Source organism: Typopeltis vanoorti, chromosome 4, assembly GCF_054136105.1.
Source record: "Typopeltis vanoorti isolate ZY-2024b chromosome 4, IOZ_Tvanoo_1.0, whole genome shotgun sequence".
Classification (NCBI taxonomy): domain Eukaryota; kingdom Metazoa; phylum Arthropoda; class Arachnida; order Uropygi; family Thelyphonidae; genus Typopeltis; species Typopeltis vanoorti.
The window spans coordinates 17,792,854-17,818,993 of NC_143552.1; the positions used below are offsets into that span (position 1 = coordinate 17,792,854).

Below are 26,140 nucleotides of genomic sequence, written 5' to 3' on the forward strand. Positions count from 1 at the left end.
GCTAGGTTAAATTTAACTCAATTTGATATTTAAGATCTTTATTTAAATTTACTGAGTGGCTTCAGTGGGGCATTATTATTATTATTTTCTTTACTGGAGTGGCAAAAGAGAATTAAAGTCTAAAGAACAAAACAGTTCGATGTCAAAATGCGCCGTAACTTTCGACACTAGTCGAATTTTTATATGACTTTTATAACCTCATTATGCAAAGAAATCCATCACTCGATGGAGTTCTCTGAATAGGTAAATTCGTCGAGGAAGCCAGGATAGTTATCCAAACAACAGAAATATCTTCTCCATCATCATCATCATCATTATTCATTTCAATAATTTAGGCTTATTATGGTCTATTTCAGCTTCATAAGTCATCGGCAAGTTCCTTGAAGACCTAACGCCTTTTCGAGATGGTATAAATTATAATGAAGAACTTTTGGGGTAGTATTTTTATTTTCATTCGTCTCACATGCTCTATCCCACTATATTTATATTTCTTTGTTTTCTCTCTTACTGGTTTCTGGTTTAATTTTTTCATATGATAAAATGAGGCATATGTTGCTGTTTTTCTGATAAATTCTTTTCATATGCTATTAATCTTTGCGCATCTTTTTGTGTTATTGTCCATATAAAATTATGTTTATACAGTTATACAACGAAGTGTATCATTACTTTTCATATCGTCTTTATACCATATAGTTTAATCACAGGATTTGTTACATGTTATATTTGGGTATTTTGTAATTTTTATATTTGTGCTTCTCATCTTCATATCAAATGATGCATCCTAAATAAGTAAGAGAATCACTTTCTTCCCAAATTATGCTACTTATTACTATTTTATTTTTAGTTGGATCTTGTAAAAGGCATTATTTTTAATTTTCTATTGAAATTGTTGTTCGGAAGCATTCGGCTATTTCTCTTACAACAACTTCTGAAGTTTGTTTTGAGAATAAGAAGTTATTAGCAAAAAAGGAATGCCCTTAAATTCACATTATAGGATTCTTTAATACCGTGATGGTATTTTAATCCCATATTATTATTTAACAGAGTTAAATAATAATATGTGCGGTGGATGTGCGGTGTGACCAGAAAGGATCGTTTGAGAAATGACTATGTCAGGGGAACAGTGAAAGTTACGAACTTAGGAGCGAAAATACAGGAGGCAAGGTTGAGATGGTTTGGTATTGTGATGAGGAGGGAGGACGAATATGTTGGAAGAAGGGTCATGCAGATGGATGTGCAAGGAAGGCGGAAGCGTGGACGGCCAAAGAAGAGATGGAGGGAGTTGGTAGAAGAGGACTTAAGGATGAAGAACTTGGATGTGGTGACAGCCCAAGACAGGAAGGTGTGGAGGAACTCATTATCAACAGTGACCCCACTTAAGTGGGAGAAGCTGCAGAAGAAGAAGATTATTATTTAACAGAGTTGCAGTCAGGGGACGTCCTGTCTAACTCCACAGTTTATTTATCTCCAAGATATATCTCCGTTTCTCTCTCTCTCTCTCTCTCTCTCTCTCTCACTCAGGGTTCATAGTACAATCGTATCTTCATTATCCTCATATAGGAGTATAATTTAGAGCCTCCGTAGCTCAATCGGTACGGACGAATCCCTTTGGTTGGAAAGACCGGGGATCAATTCCCGTCCATAACGTGAGAAATCTTTATCTAGTCTCTTTCGGCTAAAGGTGAGTTAGGTGGTCTCCTACGGACGTAGAAGAGTTTTTTCACACGAAAACTCTGGTTTTTTCATCCCTCGAACAGGCAAACCGTCCCCGTGAACATAGACGGATCTATAGTCATGAATACTTGCCCATACCGGATTAAAGCTGGCTGCATTAATTCGTTAAACCTCTGATTAGGGGACTCGACTCGTCCTAAGGGATTGACGAGAAGGGAAGGGTGAGTATAATTGCTCTTAGAATGCTACGTGGTATTTGTCTTTTTTGTAATATGTTAAAACAAATTGTTTCTTTTTGCATTATCGAATGGATTTCAAAATCTAATATATATTTCTAGATTGTGCTGTCTCCCTTTTTTCTATTATCAATTTTAGACAGAAAGCTGGATCTATACATGACGATCCTTTTCTAAAAAAAGAAGAAAAAAAATCTGTGATTCCAGAATAGTATTCATAATATTTTGTAATTTAAAAAAAAATTAATATTGTACTATTTGTTTTGTAACAGGAATTCAGAATGCTTATCCAATCTGTCCTATCCTATCAGTGGCCCTAACAGACACTTAAACCCATGACCTTTTTCAAGTATTCTTGGACTTCGCAACCACAACTGTAACTCGAAGAAAAGATGGTTAGCCCTATATTCCTCCCCCCCCCCCACCTCTGTAGATCCGTGTGTTCAGAATGCTTATTTATGTGTAATTTTAGGGTCTTTTTTACTACTTTCTTTTTTTAAATATGTAAATAGGAATTATTTTTCCATTCTTCCGATGGGTATCCTGTTAAATAAACTGAAATATCGAATCGAATATTCAACAAGGTGCTTTTCGTAATTAATAAATGACAAAATATAAAACGGAAGAAAAGTCACTTAAAAATTATTTATTTGTAGAATTTTCGCTGATGTTACATTGGCATCTTCAGTTAAATAAAAAAAAAAATATTTTTTTAATAAAAAACGGAAAGGCAACTAAACAATAACAGAAAATTCCAAAAAGGTATGCCTGAAAAAATAAAAAATAAAAATAATATATAAGTTAGGAAAGATGATTAACAAATTTAAAAATACTCGATCCCATAAAGGGAACAGTCGTAGTCCATCAGATCTGACTATCCATACATCTGTTTTGCTATCTACATCTATCCACTTCATGGGAGATAGTACTTATTAAATCTTCTACTTGTTTCTAACTTTATATCTACTCTCTATATATAAAAAGAAACGTCTGAAACGTTTTTATGTCACGTTTTTTGTCTATATATATATAATATATATATTAATATAAAATAAAATTATATATATATAATTTTATTTTTTTTTCTCCGTTAAGGAATATCGCGACCGTCTTATTTATCTTACATTAGCTACTATGGTGGCGCTGTTGAAATTTTCTGTTATTATTCAATTGTCGTTACGTTTTTAGTGAGCAGAAGATGCCTACGAAACTTGGCGAAAATTCTACAAATAAGCAAGTTTTAACGTGAGTTTTCTTTACTTTTATAGTTTGTTGTTATAATTATGCTTTCTGACGGTATTCCAATGTTGGAATTAATCGCGTTTTTGTATAGCGACAGCCCATTATTGGAACAATTGAATTTAGAACCATACGAACTATAGACATTTTCTACGGAATTAGGTAGCTAAAAAAAAAGTCTTAAACTTAGGAGTGGTTTAACGATAAAAAGTACTCTTGTGCATACCGTATGGCTAATATACATTACACATAACAGGTTATTGTAGTAGCAGACACATAATACAGTGTCTGATTAGCAAAGTAAAATTTTAGATTGAATAACGAAATTCATACTAGTCAGAGACCTCTATCGCTTGTGCTTTTATATAAAAAAGAATGAAATAAATGAAAAGTGTCTTAAATTATTACTTTTTATTCGATTCGTTTTAAAATAAGTATTTTGCAAAATGCCTAAGAATATATAACAGATGTTTTGGCCGTACGCAAATTCGTCTTCTGGACTTCGGTCTGACCGATTGTAGTAAAATCTGCTACTTGTAACCCTTAAAAATATCTATCTCAAGCCGCTACTCTAAGTTTTGTTTCAATTGAACTGTTTGCAAGGGCACAGGGACAGAATGTACCGATTTTATGTATTACAGTAACTTGTTCTGGTTTGATGGAATTCGATGAAGTTAGGGATTTAGAATACACACCCTGGAATATATCCATGTGGTCAGTGATGTAGCTAGAGCTTTTGCCGCCCGGGGTGATCCCTGAGTTTGCCGCCCCTCTCAATACATACCAAAAATACTACAAAAAGTCAAAACGACGCATAGGGAAATAAATTAAAACACTATGTTTATTTTTGAAGTAAAACTTTAATTTCAACATTCTAAAATGTTATTTTTCTTGCTTTTCTGTTAGCAAAATCGTCGATTACATTGGCGAAGTCTATTTCGTAGTAATGTAGGTAATTCTTAATCAATTTTATTTAGAAAAACTCCTCTCACAACTAGCAACACTTACAGCAATTGTGAGGAAAATTCGCAGTAGTATTACAATATTTGGGAATGAGTTCTCGAGACTGTATTTTAGAATTAACTGCAAAAGTTCAAAAAGGTTCAAAGTGTCGCCCGGGGAGGACCTCTCCCTCCGCCCTTCCCTAGCTACGCCTCTGCATGTGGTTCAGTTTTATTTGATAAAGTAAAAAAATTGGTAAATCAACAAGAACCGATACTAAAAATTCCATACTGGCTGGGTGTCATTTAATTGAAATTTAGTATTCAGGATGTATATTAAAATTTATGAAGTAATTTTTCAATTTGTAATTACTAATGCAAGGTAAAAAAAATTTCCTTTAGCTTAATTTTAATATTTATTTCTGTTTAGGATACATAATTTAAGAACGGTTAGAATTTAATAAAACGCGTCATAACTTGGGAACATTCGTAGGTTTTCTACATCCCTCGATAGCGTTGATGGCGCAATTGTTTATTGTGCCAGTTAATTGAGCTGGGTTTTATTTTGTCTTGGAGATTTGCTTTCCCAGTAATTTCCGTGTTCATTAGATTCAAGACTGATGAAATAATCTTTTTTTTTTTGTTGTTGTTGTTTTGTTTTTTGTTTTAAAAAAATTAATGATAATTCCTTTTTTTTTCTGTTTGTCTTTGAAAAAAAAAAAAAAAACATTTCCACTCCCGAATGAAATTTACCTTTGAGTTAAAGTGCTGCAGCTATTGTTTTGCTTGGTTACGAAAACGTCTAGTGTCTCTCCCCCCCCACACACACACCACAGAGTTCAGAAGAAAGACCCAGCAGTACAATCATGGCCAACATTAATCATATATAATTAATATTAATTATATATAATTAATGTTGAAATTAACTGAAAGCAACTGAAATTATATAATTTATTTCCACGTTATAATTGAACCTTTTATTGACCCAACCATTCGAAATGATAATAATTCCTCCAGGCCTTTATAGAATGTAATGGAATTTGGCATTTATTGATTACTTATCAAAATTTGTCGTCTCATTTCATTTGGACTGTTTTTAATAGCAAAATTAGGTGAAATATGTTTGTGTTTAAAGTAGATATGATAAAAACAACTCTAGGTTTAGTTATTGTTATAATGATGCCACTATACAAGAATACTATTACGAAACTCAACTTTTATTATTGTATTCAAAAATTTCATTATTAACACATCTTTAGAAGATCATTGAAGAATTTCTAAACTTGATCAGCACTTTTATTGTACTCCAACAGAAGTAACGCAACATTATGTAAAGTTTATTTGGAAATTTCTAAGCATGGACATACATAAACATGAAAGTGTGCTGACATATTATCACAGACATTCATGGAATTAAAGCTTCATCTTATGAAGTCCAATAAGTAAATGCCATCTAGTACTGAAAACCGTGGATAGACAAGGACTGGATGTTCCAGGACTCGTGCTCTAAAGGTCAACTTTGTCTATAGAGAGAATAGTTAATATCCACAATTACTAGCGTTTTTGTAATTATAGTAGTGCTACAACGTGTTAAATTGATTTTAGGTTATTAGGAGGCAAGTGTATCTGGTTTTGCCAACCATTTCGCTCAAAAGTTGTACCTAATAAACATTCGTTCTGTGTTGTTATAGGAGGATCTCCTTAGCTCAGCAAATGTTTTGAGTATGCATATTGTCCTGTATAGAGTGGTTATGTGTGATATAGCGCGTTAATGTTTCTTTCTTCTGAACTCTGTGGTGTGTGTGTGTGTGTGTGTGTGTGTGTGTGTGTGTGTGTGTGTGTGTGTGTGTGTGTGTGTGTGTGTGTGTGTGTGTGTGTGTGTGTGTGTGTGTGTGTGTGTGTGTGTGTGTGTGTGTGTGTGTGTGTGTGTGCGTGCGTGCGTGCGTGCGTGCACTAGGCGTTTTCGTAACGAAGGAAAACAATAGCTGCAGCACTTTAACTCAAAGGTAAATTTCATTCGAGAGTAGAAATGTTTTTTTTTTTCCTTAATCGTAATGTTGTTGCAATTTAATCGCATGGGTTTTCAAATCAATGTAAACGTTGGCATTGGGAAGTATGGGGGAACCATTTGCCACATTAACAATTATCCCGAATTAAGGGAAACGTTGATATATGACCGGGAGAATTGTATATGATAATTACCACCTCACTGATCTCTCTCTTTCTGCTTACTTTTTCTTTCCCGTTAACGCCATAAATGTATGAAAAATTACCTTTTAATTTTATTTGTTTGATTTCTATATAATTGGGATATTTTATTAGAAAATATCATTAACTTAGTATGTGTTATTTTTCTTCTAATTTGTTTATGCAGTACAGTCTGCACTGTGCTGGCATGATTTTTTTTTTTGTTTTTTGTAATGATTCTTTCTCGTGTGAAAGTGATTATAATAACTAGCATCTCTGCTCTCCAGCCAAGAGACTGTGGGATTCAAATCCATCATAGTGTTATATTTCTTCAGGTAGTACATGAGTCTCATCATCTGGTTTGAGACTTCCATGCTCCTTATTGGAGACTTGAATTGTTTGAAAAAACAAGAAAAAGAAAAGTACATTTTTGGTCTCTAGAGCAGTGTTTCCCAAACTATGTTCCGTGGAAAGTGAATAAGTGTTCCGTGAAAAAGTATCAATTAAAATGAGCCTGGAATGGTTTTAAATGCTGCGACAAGTTCAAACATGCTTTGAAATCAGAAGCTCCTCACTTTGCTTGTGGATTGTGCTATTAAGGCCAGCGCGCGCTGGCCTTGACTCAGCTGCCCGCAGTTGTCGACACCTCCGAGCGCAAGTGAAGTACGGAGGTATCCATTCTACGAAACGTACGGTCACAGCAAGGTCAATGCGATGGCTTGCGGTCCGGCACGCCTGTAGTGTGCGCTGTCGCATTTTTGCGATGTGATACAGCCTGCTGCGGCGATAGTGTGCGCTCAGCTTTACATTGAATACGAGACCGATGATACTCGACTCTAACCAAGGTGTTCCGTTAAAATTTTAGGATTTGTGAAGTTTTCCGTCGTAGGACAAGTTTGGGAAACCCTGCTCTAGAGTATGGAAATCATCAAATTATATTATTTAATCCACTCACTGTAGTAAATAAAGGACAGGTTTACATAAAACAAACTAGAAGATAAAATAGGACATTTAGAGATAAAAGTAAATATCTTCATGCAAGTGTGGGTGGGTGGGTGAATTACGGCAGCAGTGCTTGAAATCGAGAGAAATTCTGTCGGCTGTATAGCATAATTGTGTTGAAGCCAATAACCATGAATTTCCCGAATAAACTATAGATAACTGAAAATCAGTACTTCTGTGAGTACTTTATGCAGGCCAACGTGGAGTGAGTGGAGATTACTTTCGGGATCTGGTTCATCATGTGGAAATTTAGTTATTAGAGTTCACTTGCAATTAAGTTAAAAATAATACATTTTAATTTTATTTTGTGTTTAATAATTTCAGTTAATATTTAGTCAAAGACAACCTTTGACTGTGTAGTTGTAAGTACATCAACATAACATATCTAGTTATTTAAAATGTCATAAAGATGAATTCTTCAGTTCTGTGCAAAGTTGCAAACTGCCAAATGATAAACCTGACATTGCAATTCAGTGAATACTTTCAGCATAGAAAGTTATGTTTTACTGCTAGAGTATTATATTTTAATAAATTTTTGGTATTATGTGTTCTAGCAATTGCCCGAATACGTCGCTTTTAATATTTGAAATTAATGCTACCAAGCATCGAAACAATTATGCAGGACAGTTTGTATTGTAGAAAGTTGTAAAATTGCTCTGGAAAAGAAATGAGTGAACAACAACGCTAGTACTGAAAACCAATTTGTAATTTCAATTCTTTCTTTAATTGTTAGAATCTCATCATATCCGAACAATTGTTTCGTTGTAACCCTTCTTTCAGTAGATTTTAATCACAATTTATATATACAAATCAAAGGAGTTACCAATAAACTCAGCTTAAATCTACTGAAAAACGGTTGAAATGTTGCAACGTATTTTTCTTGTTAGTGGATCACTGTTCACTATGATCTCAAGAGGTCATCAGCCATGTTCTTCTAGCTCTTTCCTGAACTTTCATCAGCCATATCCTTCTAGCTCTTTCCTGAATGTGCTAGTTCAGTGGCATTGCCTGCGAAGTTAAGGTTCTTTAGTTGGGAACATGCAGTCTCTTATTCCATGCACTGCTTTACATGGAATTCTAATCACCTGTGGCGGTGATTACCACATTTTTGTTTCTCTCACTATTTGGCTTTGATACCTTTTGTTTTTATGTGCATTTCATCCAAGAAGAGTTGTAAACCTGTCCTCCACCAGTACCGTGAGCGGACTTCGGGAGTCTTGTTCTACAGACAAATGCAGAACTTCAAGGAAGAGATGTTGTCTCAGGTCGAGCAATGAAATTCATTCACCGCGTATACACACTGCAAAAACATTCACGTGCCCACAATTGGAACCTAGTTACGGAGCCAGTTGGCCCATCTGTCCGTTCTGCCATTCAGGCCGGTACCTCTTTCTCCCATCAGTATATGAACTGTATTGCACCATTGTAATATTTACCATGGAAAAGTTGCTTCTTCAGAAAGGGAGGTAATTAAGTTATTGGGCTTGCTGAGCAAAAAGTCAGGTTTATTTATCGTTCCTGGTTTGATAAACCTCTGTTTGAAGAAATGCGTTAGAATAACAGTGAAACAGTTGGCACATAACTATTTGCATATGTAAGAGTGGCTGTTAGTCAAATAGTACATACTTGCATAAGATTTATGGAATTCTTCTAGTTATACCCAAAAATAATTAAACAGTATACAAATAACTGTACGGGTATGAAAAATTGCTTTTGCATATTATCGTTTTAAATCGAACCTTACTTTTGATTTATTTATTTTTTTTTTTTTAAACGTAAGTTTGTTTATATTGTGTTTCGTAACGTTATGCGGTGGTGGACTTCGCCAGGTTAATTCTGAGCACTCTAGAACAGTAAATGCATCGCGTGGATAAGTGCCAGTTTTCTATTTTCTAGATGTCTAATAAATGCATTTGCGGAATATGTTTAATATGAAAATGTTTAATAATCATTTTCTTCTAGTATTTTTTACAACTGAAGGCATGAGATAGCCAACATACCAATTCACTGCTACAGCCAATCCATTCCATTGTTTGCAATATATCCAATACTACTTTTTCTGGTGCTTTGGATTTTAGTGCTCTTTCCTGGTTTATTGTGGTAGATAACTGCTTTGCAACCAAATAGCAGAAATACTCTGATTAATGACTTAATACTAATCAGAGTATTTCTGTTATTTGTCGCAGAGCAGTTCACAATAAACCAGGAAATCTATCACAATAAACCAAGAAAGAACACTAAAATCCAAAGCACCAGAAAAAAGTAGTATCGGATATATTGTTAGACAGGCTAGACAAACTAAGTTTAGGGCTTCCGAAAGCTGTTAAACAAATATTTACTCAGTAAAGGTGACTTCATAAAAGTTTTAGCTCAGGGACCATTAAATCCACCTCTGAGTTGAGCGGTGAAGCAGTTAAGAAGGATGTGTCATATATCACAATAATCAGTGACAAATTAATTAGATGAAGTAGTTGTTTGAAAGTGGTAACCGAGAAGGAACATATTTCCCAGTCAAAAAAGAGGCATAAGAAATTGGTCGAGTACGTCATTTTTGCGTTCCTTTGCTGCCTTTGTCAAATTAATTCAGGAATGTGACAAATAGGGCATGGATAATAATAATGTGAATAGCAAGTCAGTGCCAAGTAACATTGGAAGGGAATACACGTTACACGGAGGATTAAATTACTTTGCCACAGATATTACAGCAGTTCTCGTATCCTTCGGTATTGAAGGCAGCATCAAAACTATTGTCTGATGCTAGCTTTCCTATTGAAAGACAAAACCATAGGAAAAACAAAACAAAACAAAAAAAAAACGATTAGATGTAGAAAAATAAACAATAAACATTTTCTGGTGAGTACTAGCATTTTTTGTCTCTGTGAGGTTGGAAAATGCTTTTGTTTTATCACTAACAGTTATGAATTTATATCTTGATGTCTGTGCAAATTTACTCTTTCTTGATTTGGAAACATTATTAGGATTTCAAGAACAACAACAACAACAAAAAAATAAATAAATAAATAAATAACATGTGATAAATGATTGCGTTGGCCGTTATAATGCTGTATCACCATTTTTGAGGAATGAAGAGAAATAAAAATCTATATCCTATAACAAGGTTATCTCATTCTGCCAGTTTGGTACACTGGTGTAAAGCATCCGTAGAAATGCTGCAACAGTTGTCTTTTGGTCAGAAAAAAACGGGATTTGAATTCCACTTAGGGCGCGGCGTTTCAGTGAATTAACCACGAAGTACTATGTTATAGTTTGCCACCCGGAAATTGACTTTTAATCCCATAAATAAGGCGAACCTGCCTGACACATGTAATTAACAGATTCCGTTCTCGTGTCCTTTGTCCTCTCATGTCCTCCACTTGGATTTACCATGATACACCAGAATCAAACAGCAGTCAAAACAGTAGACAGAAGCCAGTTGTTCAGCGCCAAAGAAGACAAAGTCGGTTCGATCAGCAGGAAAGGTCATGGCATCGGTGTTTTGGGATGCTAAAGGTATTTTGTTTATTAATTATCATGAAAAGGGTAAAACAATAACCGGGGTTATTGTTTTAACAATAATCTAGTTAAAAGATCGGAATATTATTCCGATCTTTTAACCAGACTAAACGAAAAAATTCGTAACAAAAGACCCGGTTTGAAGAAGAAAAAAGTCATCTTTCATAAGGACAATGCACCTGCCCACAAAGGTGTTTTGGCAATGGGAAAATTAAGGAATCTGCACTATGAGTTGTTGGAACATCTACCCTGTTCCCCAGATTTGGTTCCCTCTGATTTCTATCCCTTCCCAAAACTGAAACTCCTGCTCGCTGGTCAGCGTTTTTCTTCGAATCAAGAGGTGATTGCAACTGTAGAGGGGTATTTTGCAGATCTTACTGAGAACCACTACCGGTGACGGGATAATGGCGCTGGAGCATCGCTGGAATAAATATATAAGTCTTAAGGGAGATTATGTTGAAAAATAAAAATAATTTGGAAATTATAAATTCGTTTTTTCATTGTTAGGTCGAGAACCTTTCGGATCCACTCCTCGTATATTACTTGTGCTGTAGGTTTCCCATTGCGAATGCAGTTGAAAATTTCCACGTTCCTTCCTATTTTCATAGTTTAAGCCTTTTTTTTTTTCTAGTAATTTTCATGTGAAATTTGTTACACCTGTTATTTAGATTCGTTAAATAATCCTGGAGATCGCTACTGGATTTGTTTAAGAGTGCATCATCTGCACAAAACAAAGAGCTAACTTTCTTATCTACCATCCTGATATCAGTTTTAATTACACCTTCCTCCATAATGTGTTTAAATCACCCTTATCTCACCCCTGATATTACATCAGTCTATATTTTTGTAATTCTTTCACTAACTGCTTACTTATAACTTAAATATAGATGTTCCATTTGCCATGTATAATTGTAGCGTTCTAAACAGCTTTTCTCTTGGCACCTTGTCATATGCTTTTTCCAGATCTACAAAACTGAAATACAGATTCTTGTAGTATTCGCACACGTTCTCAACTATTTGTCGTAAAGTGGAAATCTGATTCGCACGCATGTTTGGCATTAATCCAGCTTGTTCTTCTCCAAATTTCTCTTCCACAATTTTTCGTAGCCTCTTCTCAAGTATGTTTGCGTAAATTTTAACTTAAACACGTATTAGAGAAATTCTTCTGTAATTCCCACATTCAGTTTTATTTCTCTTTTTATAGATGAGCTAATATGAGAGCTCTACTCCAATCAGCTGGAATTCGACTCTCTGACAAGGCCTTCTGAATTATGCAGTGTAGCCACTATAAAACTCGTATACCTCTATATTTGAGCATTTCTGGTGGAATATCATCTACTCCTGCTTCTTTTCGAAATTTCATGCTCTTGATAGCTTTTCTCAATTATGAAATGCCTTTCCGATTACATTCTTCATGAATATTTTCTATCACCGTTCTATACTGCTTGTTTCATTTAATAATCTTTCAAAATAATTAGTCATCGTAGCTCAGTTGGTTTCACGATGCCCTTTGTTTCGAAAGGACAGAGTTAGAATCCCGTTGAGAATCTGAAGAACATTTGTCAGAGCTTTTGAATTGAAGATGAGTTAGCCAGTCTCCTAAGGTGGTTCAGGGAGTTTTCTCCCTTTCGGAAACTCATGCTTTCATTCTGAAACAGGTAAACGGTCCAGAAGAACACACGCGACACACAGACAAAAAAAAAAAACCTACTGGAATTAGCATTAAGAACTCTATTCTAGTACACCCTACTGGTTTTGAAAGCATGCACGGTACATTATGGGTCTTCTGATCTCTAATCCTTTTACCTCTTTTCTACATTTCTAAACTTTCTCAGTATCCTCTAGAACATTTTGTCACCTCCCGAATATTTATTTTCAGTACGCTTACCAAAGTCTTTCTACAACTTTTATTTAGTTATTTTTGCATATAGTTGCTCTCTTACATTTTTTCTTAGGACATCTGCCGACTTGCTAAGAATTTTTGATATTCTTACTTCCTTTATAGGACTTCTTTTAACTTCTTGTGTCTACTATGCAGTTTGATTTTTCTATTCTTGTAATCAACTTCACCACACCTCTAGCAGTCAATGCTTTCTTCAGAGATTGCCACAGAGACACCAAGGTTTGGTTCATGTTTTCAAACTCTCCTTTTTTCTTGTATAAAGTGTACAAATAATATTTGTAAAATTGAGTCTACAGTTCGCCTCCAAATCTTACTTTTTCTTTGGATATAATATTCATTTTTATCCTGCATAAAGTTAAGTGATGATTACTTCTATATTTGAGACAATGTGAAGATATTATTATCCACGATAATATAGATAAATAAGACTTTTCTTTTGTCTTCTCTCCATGTGAATTTGTGCACATCTTTTATTAAAACATGGTATTAATGATGACTAATCCGTGTCTCAGGAATCCATCAAGCACTTATTCTTTTGTTTTGCTCTTTTCTCCAAATTTTTCCAAAATATTTCTATATGTCTTTGATTCATTTCCTACTGTACTGTTTAGATCTCCAACAAAGAACATCTTTTTCGTTTTCTTTATGTCAGCTGCTTTCTCTAATGATTCGAAATATTCTTACACTTCATCCTTAGCAGAATAATCTGTGGGACCCACACATAAGTTTCATTGTCCAATTCTCCATTTTGAAGTTTGCAGACGTGACCCTACTGGTAATTTCTTGCTTCGAGAAGTTAATTTTTTTTTTTTTTTTTTGGTATTGCTTGCCATAGTTATTCTTTCCTTCCTTGATCACTGTTGTTTGAATATAACAACTTATATCATTATTTAGCAGAATCTCACCTAATTTAGTCTTTTTCGTAACACCAATTATATCCACGTGATACTTCTAATTCTTCTGCCAGTTCGACTTCTTTTCCGTTGACACTTATGTTGATGGTGCCTGTCTTGGATTCTGTTGAAACTGAGTTTGTTTCATTAAATTACTTTTCAATGTTTGCTCTGGTTTCTTGATGGGAACTACTGGTGTGTGGGGGGGTTCTTTGACGGGAAACCTCCAAACCGACATGAAATTTCATCATTTTGTTTGTGTTTTAAAACAATAAAGAATACTCGGGTTTTTCATCCCGTAAACTCGAGAAAATCGACCGTAGAACTCATATTATTTCAGACAGTAACATATCCTGTTAGGTTTGGGTACCAAGAGATATCAGCAGTTGTTTGCTCGTCTCTTCATCGGTGCGCCTATAATAGTGATATTATAGGCACACCAATGATAGATTAGTGCTAGGCATGGGTCAGATATCTCTGATTGGCTACCGGTGGAGATTGAAATGCCCACTCAGTCTCCAAAAGCTAGATAGGGTTTAAAGGTCTCGCCTACTCCCTATAAGGGAATGAAATGCGTTAGCTTATTATTATTATTATTATAAATAATTTACTTATACATATCTTTGGCTAAGCCTTCTGAGTTGGCAGTGATTAGGCTACGACGATGTCCTTTGAATGGAAAGAGACTCTAGTATACCGTCTAGAAAATGAAGATCCTTTATAAAGCTATCGATAGGCTTTTCAGGTCTCAATAGAAATTGCCAGACATGCAGGCTATGCAGTTGGATTAACCCTATCATACTGTTAGATCACACACAGCCAGGACCGTTGTTACGGTATATACCGCCCATAACTTCAAGAAAATATGTAAAATAAAATTAAAATAAAATTAAAAAAAAAAAAAACGGTATTTTTATGGTTGAGATACAATTTTACGTTTCAGCCGCCCTCCAAACTTGCCACTCCTAAGCATTGCCTTAGTAGGTTACGACGGCCTTCCCTACCGCAGGGAGTTCATATAAAATAATAATATAACTCTCTATGAAATATATATTATTTTTTGCCTAGTTACTTGGCATGACAGTCATTAAGCGTAATACGTGAAGGGAAGGAAGGATAGTCCTTTAATTTGTTTTACTGTACTGATGTGATGATACGATGTTAAAAATAGTGATCAATGAATATAATACAGTATATTGTAAAGCTGTCATCATATAATTCAATCAGAGTTATCAAGTTCATCCCAGCGAAGACGTTCTGCATCTTCATAACCAATTATTACCAGTGTATACAGTGATATGCATACACTTTCCTAGCTCATCTTTAACTGCAATACAGGCACAATACTTGTGAGCAGACTTTCCGCTAAATGTCGACAAATGGACAAAAGTGTTTTGTTTCCGATTCCCCACCAAAACGAACATCAGGTCTGCGTGTTTCTTCCAACAAAGCAGACAAACCGGCTGAAGATTACACATACAAACTAACAGCCGAAATGCTGAATTCATAGCTAAATTAAACCAAATCTTTCCTATTTATCACAAAACTACATTCTTTTACCACTTTCTCCTAAACCAGTTGGGTAATGGATAAGTGTGCGAATACCAAATAATTCGCGAAAGTTTAATTAAACAATCGATAATAATGCAAATACAACTAAATATAACTCTCATTTGACATAAATACGCTAATGAATGTATTAAGCCTATAGACGTCATGGCCGGTTGGGGGGGGGGCTTAAAGGGAAAAAAATAGAATTTCAGGTACTGAAATTAGCCTCATACTAGGTTTAACGAATTTGTAAAAAATATGCTTGCCTACTGGAGAGACACACGTCATACCAGTTGGCGTGTAGCCAACAATAACGTCATGCATGCTATAACCGTCACGACGTAAACGTGCTAAAAGTAATGGATGAAAAATATGCTGCTGTGATTTGCTACAGTCAAGATCTGTAACTAGGATGCATCTGTCAGTGTCCATATAATATATAAGTACTCTATTGAAGTAAGTATTATATATAAAATATGCATAAAAATCCAATTATCGGACTAGTTGGCCTCATCCAGCGCCTCCGTAGCGCAATTGGAAGAACGACGGTATATTGAGCCCTTCGATTGGAATAGGCCTAAGTTCGATTCTCGTCGCGACGGGAGGAATCTTTATCAGGACGATTTTCAATCGAAAGTGAGTTAGCCGATCTCATACGGAGGTAGCAGGGTTTTTTCTCCCGGAAACTCGGGTTTTTCATCCCGCATAGTGGTTGAGACAGTTGTAGGTATCCTCCCGCGATGAGTCTTCGGACTCCTTGGAGGTGTCAGGAATAATAATAATAATAATAATAATATATATATATATATATATATATATATATAGCGTTTCCCCAATGAGCTTGAATAATATTTCGAGAATGGATGTTTGTAATTGTGTTTAGGTAGAAGATGGATTTTAGTGTCTGGTGTAAGACTACCGCACTGCTTATTTGAAAACTTGAAGTAGACTGAGAAAGTTCCAAGTGTAGTCTCTAGAGCAGGGTTTCCCAAACTTTTTCTACGACGGAACTTCACAAATCCTGAAAATTTCACGGAACACCTTGGTTAGTTTGTAATGTATTAATTAATAGTTAATTGTTAATTTAACAGATTTTTATTATTAATTAATAATTGATCATTAATTATTAATTAATAATTAATTAAACATAAACATTATTAAATTAATTTGTGCTGATTTTCATTGACATATCCCATTCTGATCACCAAAAATTTATAATATTATAAGTACTTATACGAGTGAGTGCAGACTTTTTCTCCTGTGTGACGGAACAAACACCTTCAATCTCTTATTGAAGGTGTTTGTTCCGTCACAAACACCTTCAATAAGAGATTTCTTAACACCAAAAGTAAACAAAGTGCCTTGTCTCTTATTCATATTAGAATTTAAATCTGTATTCCTATTACTTTTAAAAAAATCACGGCACTCCTGTTTCAGAACAAGTACTTACACACTGCAATACGAACTTGCGAAGAAAGTATTCAGTATTAATAGATTTTAGAACCGGATACAGACTACCTTGATCTTCAATTTCAGTGAAAAAATTTTCTTTATATTTCCTTGCTGATTGGTCACTAACATTTGCAACAGATGTTATTTCTTTCAGTTTTGAGAACAGAGGATACGCCGCCCATCTTAAAAATTGCAGGCAATTTTTAAGATCGGTCATAAACAGCAGTATTCTCTTTCCCGATTGTTGAAAAATTTCGATGCGTGAAAGTTAACGATAATTCATTAATATTTCCATGTTTAAAAATATGCCGCTTGGTCGCTGACATTTGCTACACAGATGTCATTTCCTTCAGTTTTGAGAACAGAGGATACGCCGCACATTGTTATAATCCGCTTGCAGGCAATTTTAATGATCGGTCATAAACAGCGGTATTCCCTTTCCCAAATGTTAAAAGGTTTCGATGTGTGAAAATTAACGATACACAGATGTTATTAGGCGTTCTGGGTCTGAGCTTTTCGACATATTCACGAATATTATTCTCCTAAGAATATTTCCACTATAAAATATTTATTCATGAAAAATGTTTAGAAAACTAAAATGACAAATTCCTGTTTCGTGGAACACTTATTCACCTTCCGTGGACCCTGCTCTAGAGCAACAGGACTTTTCGTAGCAGTCCTGTTGACATTGAGAAACTGTACGAGATTGTTATTGATACAGACAAATCTGCAGTGACAGGCAGACACCTGGTTGTATTTGTCTATTACTTGAGACAAACACCTGGCTGTTATTGATATATCCAAAGCATTTGATCGTATCTGGCATCGAGACGTTCTAAACAAGCTAACATCTTTTGGTCTCCCTCCTATCCTGTGTAATTAGATTGCATGCTTCCTTTCTGGTCATTCATTGCATATCAGCTATCAAACTATTTTCATACTCTCGAAAGTAATGGAGGTTATCTCTTTCACTGTCTGGAGACCCATCAGTTAGTGATCACTAATATGGATTCCGCTATTCTCATTCTACAGCAGACCACATCGTCATCGTTAAAAATTTAAAAAAAAAAAAATTCACATTTGACGTCCGTAGACGCCGTATGGTCACTGCCGTACCTCGCATGGTTTTGACAATGATGTCTTCTACTAGAATAAGCGGTTGCAGATCATCTTTAAACACTCACATGGAAAGATTTGTAGAAACTCACGAGGTCACTCTTCATATTTCCGGTATCAAGAAAATTCACCGAAAACAATTTATCGAACGACAGTTTATTGAAAAAACAATTAATCGAAAACACAATTTATTGAAAGGCAATTCGTCGAAAACCAACAATTCATCGAAAAATCACAGTTCATCGAAAAAAATGAATTACAAGACGGGAAGTGTATTTATTAAAAAGAACTGCAGTTTTTATTGGATTAACTTGTGATGCAGTTGAAGCTTAGCATGATATCCCATTTACATATATTAGATGTGTATGGTTATTTTTCTCTCTATATTGAGATATACCTTTCAATCAGTATATGCGTTTCCTGTATTTTGTGTGTTTTACACATCTGGAAAAGATTATACGAAAATCTTTATATCGACATGGATACTTTATCGCATGAAATCCTTACGTTCCTAATTAAAGGCACTTATTACTACTAATTGTTATGAGTAACAGTAGGTGCATTATTATTATTGTTAGTAGTAGTAGTAATAATAATAGTTATTATTATTCCCTCACATCATCCTCTCTCATCAACCTAATGGTTGGTGGGACAGCACTAACTATTAGGGAATAATTATAGAACAATATAGTTTCCTATTATCGTTCTTGTTCGATAAGTGTTTCCTGTCTCTGTAAATATGTGTGCTCATTGTACTGATTTGCCTGTTTCCCGGAGGGAAAACCCTGTTATCACTCCTGTATGAGGCCTGCTAACTCACCTTCAGTTGAAGCGGTCTGATTATTCGTGTCATAGACGAGATTCGAACCTGTCTTTCAACTAAAGGGTTTCGTTTATACCGACTGAACTATGGAGGCTCCATTATTATTACTACTAGTAGTATTAGTATGTGACTGCTGCATACACACATATTCATGTGTGTGGGTGTGTGTGCAGAAATTCAACCCATAATAATTCAGTAAAATTCATCCCATGTAACATTAGTTATATAGGATGAATTTTACTCAGATTTGGTATTTGAAATTTTCATAAAAAGTTTTTCAAACCGTTCCATTTTTCAATTCAACTATATTCGGAGCTACAAAGGGACAACGTGTCGAAATTATATATTACAACTCTCAGACTTAGTGGAATTCAAAGAAATTGTTTGTACTAGAAGCCTGTGAGGTTCAATTTTTCAGTTTTCCGCTCTGGCCGGATGAAATTGAATGAAATTTTATAGTTAAGGATCTAAACCGAAATTAGAACGAAATTTGTTGTCTAGAGATAAATCACTATGAACACAATGAAGCAGTTTGTATAATTACAGAAAATTATTCTAAAATACAACAAAATAATTATTACTTCTCATTGACTACTTACATATGTTGTCTGTATCTTGAGTAATGTTAGATACTGTTACCAAACACTTTAAACAATAGTTCTCAAGAAAATTACTCAATTTTTCGATAAATTATGAAACAATTCATAGAAAAATTATCGGTGAATTGTTTTTTGATCAATTTGATCAATTGTCGTGCGATGAACTGTGGTTCGACGAATTGTTTATTCGATAAATTGCCTTTTCGATGAATTGCCATCCGTTAAATTGTTATTCAATGAATTGTTTATTCGATGAATTGCTTTATTCGATGAATTGCCATTCAGTAAACTGTATTTCGATTAACCGTTTTCGGTGAATTTTCATGGAACCCATAAATCTAACAGATAAGCTTAGGTGTTGAGTTAATTGTGGCTTAATTTTTTAACGGTATTAACAACACCAAACAATTTAATCAAAAGATGTTTTATTAACTGCTTATATTTTGCTGAATTTCAAATCAGTATCATCAGAGCGCAACACACTTGTACACTCGACAGTGAGTAAGTAAAACAATAAAATTGCAGTGTACAAAAGATATAAAGTCCTATTTATGACGCCCTCTAATGTGTTGGGAAAAAATACACAGGAACACAATATGACCATCTGTATTCCCTATGTCAGAGGTACATCAGAAAAGATAGCCAAAGTACTGTTGAAACGTGGCCTTCGCACCACTTTTAAACCGCATGTAAAACTAACAACTCTGATCCGCTCGCCTAAGGATAAACTTCACCCTTTAGCACACCCAGGAGTGCATGAAGTTCCCTGTGACTATGACTTGGCCTACTGTGGACAAACAGGAAGATCACCTAACATCCGCCTGGAAGAACATAAAAAAATACATTCGCTACTATTACTATTGCAAGTCAGGACTGGCAGACCACGCCTTGGACACTCCTTGGCGTGTCCAAGACGTGGCGTGTACAAGTTTGTTGTGCTCTGTTGATGCTGATTTGAAATTCAGCAAAATATAAGCAGTTAATAAAACATCTTTTGATTAAATTGTTTGGTGTTGTTAATACCATTAAAAAATTAAGTCATACATGGAACCCATATTTCCAGGACATTTGATCGTATATGGGATCGAAGTCTTCTTATCAAGCTACCAAGCTGTGGTCTCTCTCCTATCCTTCATGATTGGATTGCCATTTTCCTGTTTGAGCGTTCATTGCGCATCAATGGTGGATAGCAACATCTCAGATTTATCGATACTAGAGTACTTAGGATTCTGTTCTCTCACCTATGCCTTACTCCTATACATGAACGACCTTCTCTCTCAATTTCATATCTTATTTCATAGTTTTGTTAACGAAGTTCTCCATTTCACTTTTTTATTCGAAAACCCTTGTAGGACTCAAATGATTCAATCTTCAGAATCTTCCATAACCAATGTCTTAAACTCTGATCTTCTCATTATTATCAAGTGAAGTAAAGATAATATTGTAAAGTGCGGTACTATCAAAACACAGCCGTTTTATTATCCGAGAGAAAGATCTTACTTCATTTCCTCTTACTTTTGATGTTCCGATTTTCAGTCAAGAACATTTTCTCTTCCTGAGTTGACTTTCACATCTAGGTTGATTTAGTATAAATACATCGCGACCATAGCTTCCTTAGCCTCGGAAAACAACTTGATGCTTTTCTTTTTAGTTCAAAACACTACCTCTCTCCTGCTCAAACCCAACACGATAAATCTCAAATCTGCCCGAATTTAGAATATTGCTCTCCTTTTTGGGGGCGAGAGCAGTATTCTAAGAGAGCACCAAAAACCTCCCTAAGAATTCTCGATTGCATACAAAAAGGCAATCTTAATAATTCTCACGCACTCCATTCAGCCACTTTCTCATAGGTGTTCTATTCTTCTCTCTGTGACTTTTTTCTATCTTATTGGACACTACCATTGCTCCACTTTCTTATCATCATCTAAGATGAGAATCCACTCGTTAACATCAGTACACAGTTCTCTTTCAGACATATTGAACCAACTTCTCATCTTATTTTTTTACGTCTACTTCTGTTCTTTGGAGTAGCCTTCTCCATGGTGTTTTCCATTAAATACAACCCCCAGCTCTTTTTTTTTTTTTTTTTTTAATGTCAACAGATTTCTTCTTTCTTTTTGATCATTGCCCATGCAATATAAATATATACTGTACACATATGTTGAATATATCAGATCACTGTCCGTCCATTGAAAGCTTTGCTGACCGTCATCATTGCGACTTTTCTTTTAACACCACGCATGAAAGACCATAAAACTTATAACAACAAAAGTCGCAATGATGACGGTCAGCAAAGCTTTCAATGGACGGACAGTGATCTGATATATTCAACATATGTGTACAGTATATATTTATATTTCCCACTTGCTTTAGACAGGTTTTTAAGTTCAGCAATGTATCTCTATATTGGAACAGCTTTTCCACTACCATGTGTCCTCATCTATGATAGTTCAAGAGCTGTTTAGCAAAATCATTGAAAATCATGTCTCCCTTGTTCGAGATGCTGTTGTACATTAGCAAATGAGAGATGGAAAAAAGCGCAATCCGCCAGGAACTCAGCACTTATGAGGTGTAAGTTTTGCAATTGTGTACATGGTTAAGGGAAAACGGCCAAACTTTTCATCTTCATGATAATAAAACAAAGGTGCATTTTCAACACATTAATTTATTGTTTCTTGGAAACAGTTCTCTAATGTGTGAAATAAGAAGTGTAAAGTTAAAGTTAATATGATTAACTTTAACTTTACACTTCTTATTTCACACTTCTCTAGATCTTTAAACTTTTTTTTTTTTTAAATCCTGCATTTGTACTATCATGAAATACTAAAGCATAGTCACCATACAATGAATCTCAAAGTGTGGGGGATCGAGCGATTAGGTGAATCCAACAAAATTCTAAAGGTTTCGGGGGGATGGGTCGGGTCATACTTTTTTTTCACACTGATGATTACAAACATGTAGTTTAGCAGGACATAAACGATAAGGAGGATGCGTGCTGTAAGAAGATCACGAGAAGAAAAATCACAACCAAATCGCAGTTATTTGTGACGTAACTGAGATTTTGAGTTGTTTCTCCAGCAACACCATTTCATCAAATCCATTTGAGGTTTTAGATGGATCCCTAAATCACTAATGAATTTAATTTCCAAGTGCTAGTGAGCTTAGAAAAATTTCGGTGAACGTTCTGGACCTGTGAGACTTTGTATATCAGTACCGTCGACAGGGTGTAGCATAGAGGCAGCCTGCCTCACGGCGACGCTTAATAAGAGCGCTCGTTCAGCTATATTGCAGTAGGCGCCGTCGCTACGCTAACAGCAAGTGCGGAAAGAAGTTTTTCCAAGCTAAAACTGATTAAAAATTATTTGCGAACAGCAATGACCCAAGAAACATTGGTTGGTCTAGCAACTATATCGATAGAGGCAGACATAGCTTATAATTTAAATTTAGAAGAGCTTATGAACAGTTTTATTGTGCGATATCTCAGTAGAGCAAACATTTAATTATTATCGTTATGTAATTGTTTCGCATTAATATTTCTTTTATAATAAAAACAAAATAGCAATTGGAGATTTTCTTATATTTTTGTCTTATATCGAGGTGGTGCTTCCTCCTGATAGACCCCAGCAGAGTCATACTTGGAAACATGAAAAAGTGGATAACAGGATGGTTAAAAATAACCAATAATTCATAACGGGCGATATGTATTTAATTGTTTGCCTCAGGGCGCGATCTAATCTGGCATTTTCGGAATTAAATATATATATATATATTTAATTCCGAAAATGCCTTGTTCGATTTAAAAATTGTTGCAGTTAAATTTAAATAAGAAACCTCTACATGCTTGATTTTCTTTCCAGATTCATATTCGTATTTTTGTTGTTTTTGAATACTTGGCGTATTTTTAAGCAAATATATATATATATTTTTTTTGGGGGGGGGGGTGGATATGATTTATGTCACTCACCTGTAACAAGTATGGTTTTACCATCCAGTCGGGAGTCATTATCACACCACTCTGTCGTGCGAATATAATTCCTGATGAGAAAGAGAAGGCCGGCTATGACAGCCAAAGGAAAAATCACAATGAAAGCATAAACCGAAAGCGTTCCCTCTAGCATTTTTCCTTCACATTCAACTTCTGCAAATGACACGTGATAGGAATGCCTTTGCTTAAGGAGAATATTTGCGCTTGCGTACTTCGCTCTATGAGTGAAGTCAGGGTGGAAGATTCCATATTTCGAGATGCCTGCACATCTGCGAATATCACGTGACTTTAAGAAAAAAGGAATGTGTGTTTAGACGTGAATCGAGGTGGTGCTTCCTCCTGATAGACCCTGGCAGAGTCATACTTGGAAACATGAAAAAGTGGATCACAGGATGGTTAAAAATAACCAAACTCTTCTCTCATGATACACGTCAAAAATTAAGACTTTCATGTCATTAGAAAAGCAATGACAAAATCTTTCGTTAATTTTAATCACGAGCGCTGGCGCCCGCAGCACGCTCGCATATACACACGCATCGTAACTCTGAAAATAGCAAAAGGTGCTTCCGTTACGCATTGGAAAACTTCAGTAATGCTGCGAATGATTTGTATTATCAGCACTTCTTTTATTTATGAAGTTATCTTCGATGTTCGAAATTTGTTTATTCCTTAACCAAAGATTTTTTTCTGGAAATTACATTAAAGAACACAACCTACAAATTTACGAAACAGAACGAAACTTGAAAGGAAGAGGGGTGGGGGGAAAACACGAACAGCGACACGAACCCGCTCCTCTATTCTGCTTAAAACTTGCGAACTGTTCTAAGAAGAAGCACACATAATTTTCGTATATACTTATCAAAAACGCATAATCTTTTCTATATATGTAATCCAAACTTCTTTCTATTCATTTTAACTTTGAAACTTATAGTGATGTTCTCTGAGTTTCTGGGTTATTAAAAAATAAAAATTGGGAAGACTTATTTCAAGTGTCCAGCAGACAAAAATTTACTTTTATCCAATTTTAACTATAATACTGCAAACATTGTATTTCTTTGGATATAATTTTTTATTTTATTATTATTATGTTATTTATTATTATATAAAGATACATTTCACAAAATGCGTCAACACTCGAGATTAGATCAGTTCTGTGCGCTTGTTATGTACGCCCTTGCTGGACGGACTTTACCAAATTTGTCCTCTCAGTTTTGCGACAAAAATTGAACAACACAACAATTCTAAACTAACAAAATTATCTATCAGATACACTTAAATGTTTGTGATACACACGCAAAACGATAGGTTTAATTTCTATGATGATGACACTACGAAATATGCATTTATTATTATTTTGATTTCTTATGGTTATCTCGTTCTATTCGCTTCTATGCTTGTTTAAATTAACTTTTACTTGGAAAGAGACATTAATTTTATCATCACGAAAGGCAGCGTGCCGAATTCTGCACCTGCTGTATGTTGGTCAAGTCTACTCAAAAGCATTCAGCTACGTCTGAATTATGTTAGACAAGCTGTGTGACATTCCTTGTTTGTTTTAAAAGCAGGAAATGAAAGTGTAACATTATATGTTTCTTTATTTTATTTGTTTTGGAATTTTTATTCTTTTTTATGAACTTCACTGTTCGATCTAATTCGTTGCATTCATCTCGCTTCGCTTTTCAGTTTTGAAGTTGCTTGCTCCTCCGCTCCATGATGACATTTGCACGCTTCTCCATCCCACCGTCGTGCACGTTTTTGTGATAGCGGAGAAGAGATATTTTGACTTTATCTGAATGAATGTTGAGATGAAATCAACGTTATTACATTCCTGATTAATAGGAGACGTTGACGCCTTCAAACTTTTAGACGCGGGGAAAGGACCATCCAAATTATGCGGAAATGCAGAAACTATCCAAGAATTTTGAGTAATAATAACAACACGCGGACTCGCTTTACTGTACAGTCATCCCTCGACTTACGTCCGAGTTCCGTTCTGTCCGGAAGGAGGTAAGTCGATACATTAAATCAGGGGTCTTCAACGTATAGCCCGCTGGCCACCTGTGGCTTGCGGAGCTCTTTGCCGTGGCCCACCGGCCATTTTGAAAAAATAACTACTTAACATTAAAACGCGATTAAATAAAAAATAATTTCAATGAAGCCCTCAGGCCACTAAGCTATACTGCGGTATTTAGAATTGCAAGATGCTTTCCTGATTCACAAGGAATGCTGTGCATTTGATACTTTACATAAAATCCTATAAAAATAAATATTAAATAGACATGCTTCTTCAGCCATCTACCAGCGCCAAGCGGTACTTAAGTACTAGTACTAATGTCGCAGGTAGATGGCTGAAGCAGTAGTTCATTCGAGTGCGCTGTCTAGTGCCTTCCAGATACATCTCAAAGGTTCTCGATACTTCGTTATTTTCATATAAATACAAGAGGATCTCATCCACAGTCAGTCAGTCATGAACAATGTGATATTCATGTATAAGCGCACGCACTGGTTCAGTCGTGTCATTCATAGCCTATTGTGGTTTAATATTGCCATAATTTTTTCATTAATGTGAGACATATTCAGTGGATAATAACCGTTACACGGCCATTTTGGATAATTTTTTGGGTTCACCTTCCATCACTATGGCGTCTACGAGTAAAAAGCGTAAATCAAGTGATTCTTGTCAGGTTTTTAATGAAAAGTGGACCAATTTGTACTTTTTTTGTGCCGATCGACGATAAGCCAGTGTGTTTAATTTGTCGTGAGTCAGTGTCAGTATCAAAAGAATACAATATAAAACGACACTATGAGACAAAGCATGCGTCCAATTTCGATCACCTTCAAGTGATCAAAATTGGATGCATGCTTGTGTGGACAAAGTGAACCGTCTCCAAATTGATTTAAAATGCCAGCAGGGTATGTTTAAAAGGCAAAGGGAAGAGAGCGAAGCGTGCGTCAAAGTAAAGTTATGTAATAGCTGAAAAAATTGCTAAAAAATCAAAAGCCTTCTTGGACGGCGAGTTTGTGAA

The 26,140-nt window shown here is 35.3% G+C and overlaps 1 protein-coding gene across 1 annotated transcript in view; it reads right to left on the reverse strand.

Moving 5' to 3' along the window:
* Positions 1 to 23,282, reverse strand: part of LOC150107133 (retinol dehydrogenase 11-like) — a 46,759-nt gene extending 23,477 nt beyond the window's left edge. Inside the window, exon 1 of the mRNA XM_090391657.1 lies at positions 23,094 to 23,282. Within this exon, the coding sequence (XP_090247783.1) occupies positions 23,094 to 23,247 (154 nt within the window). The 5' untranslated portion in view covers positions 23,248 to 23,282. The remainder of the gene's footprint in view (positions 1 to 23,093) is intronic.
* Positions 23,283 to 26,140: the final 2,858 nt, after the last annotated feature.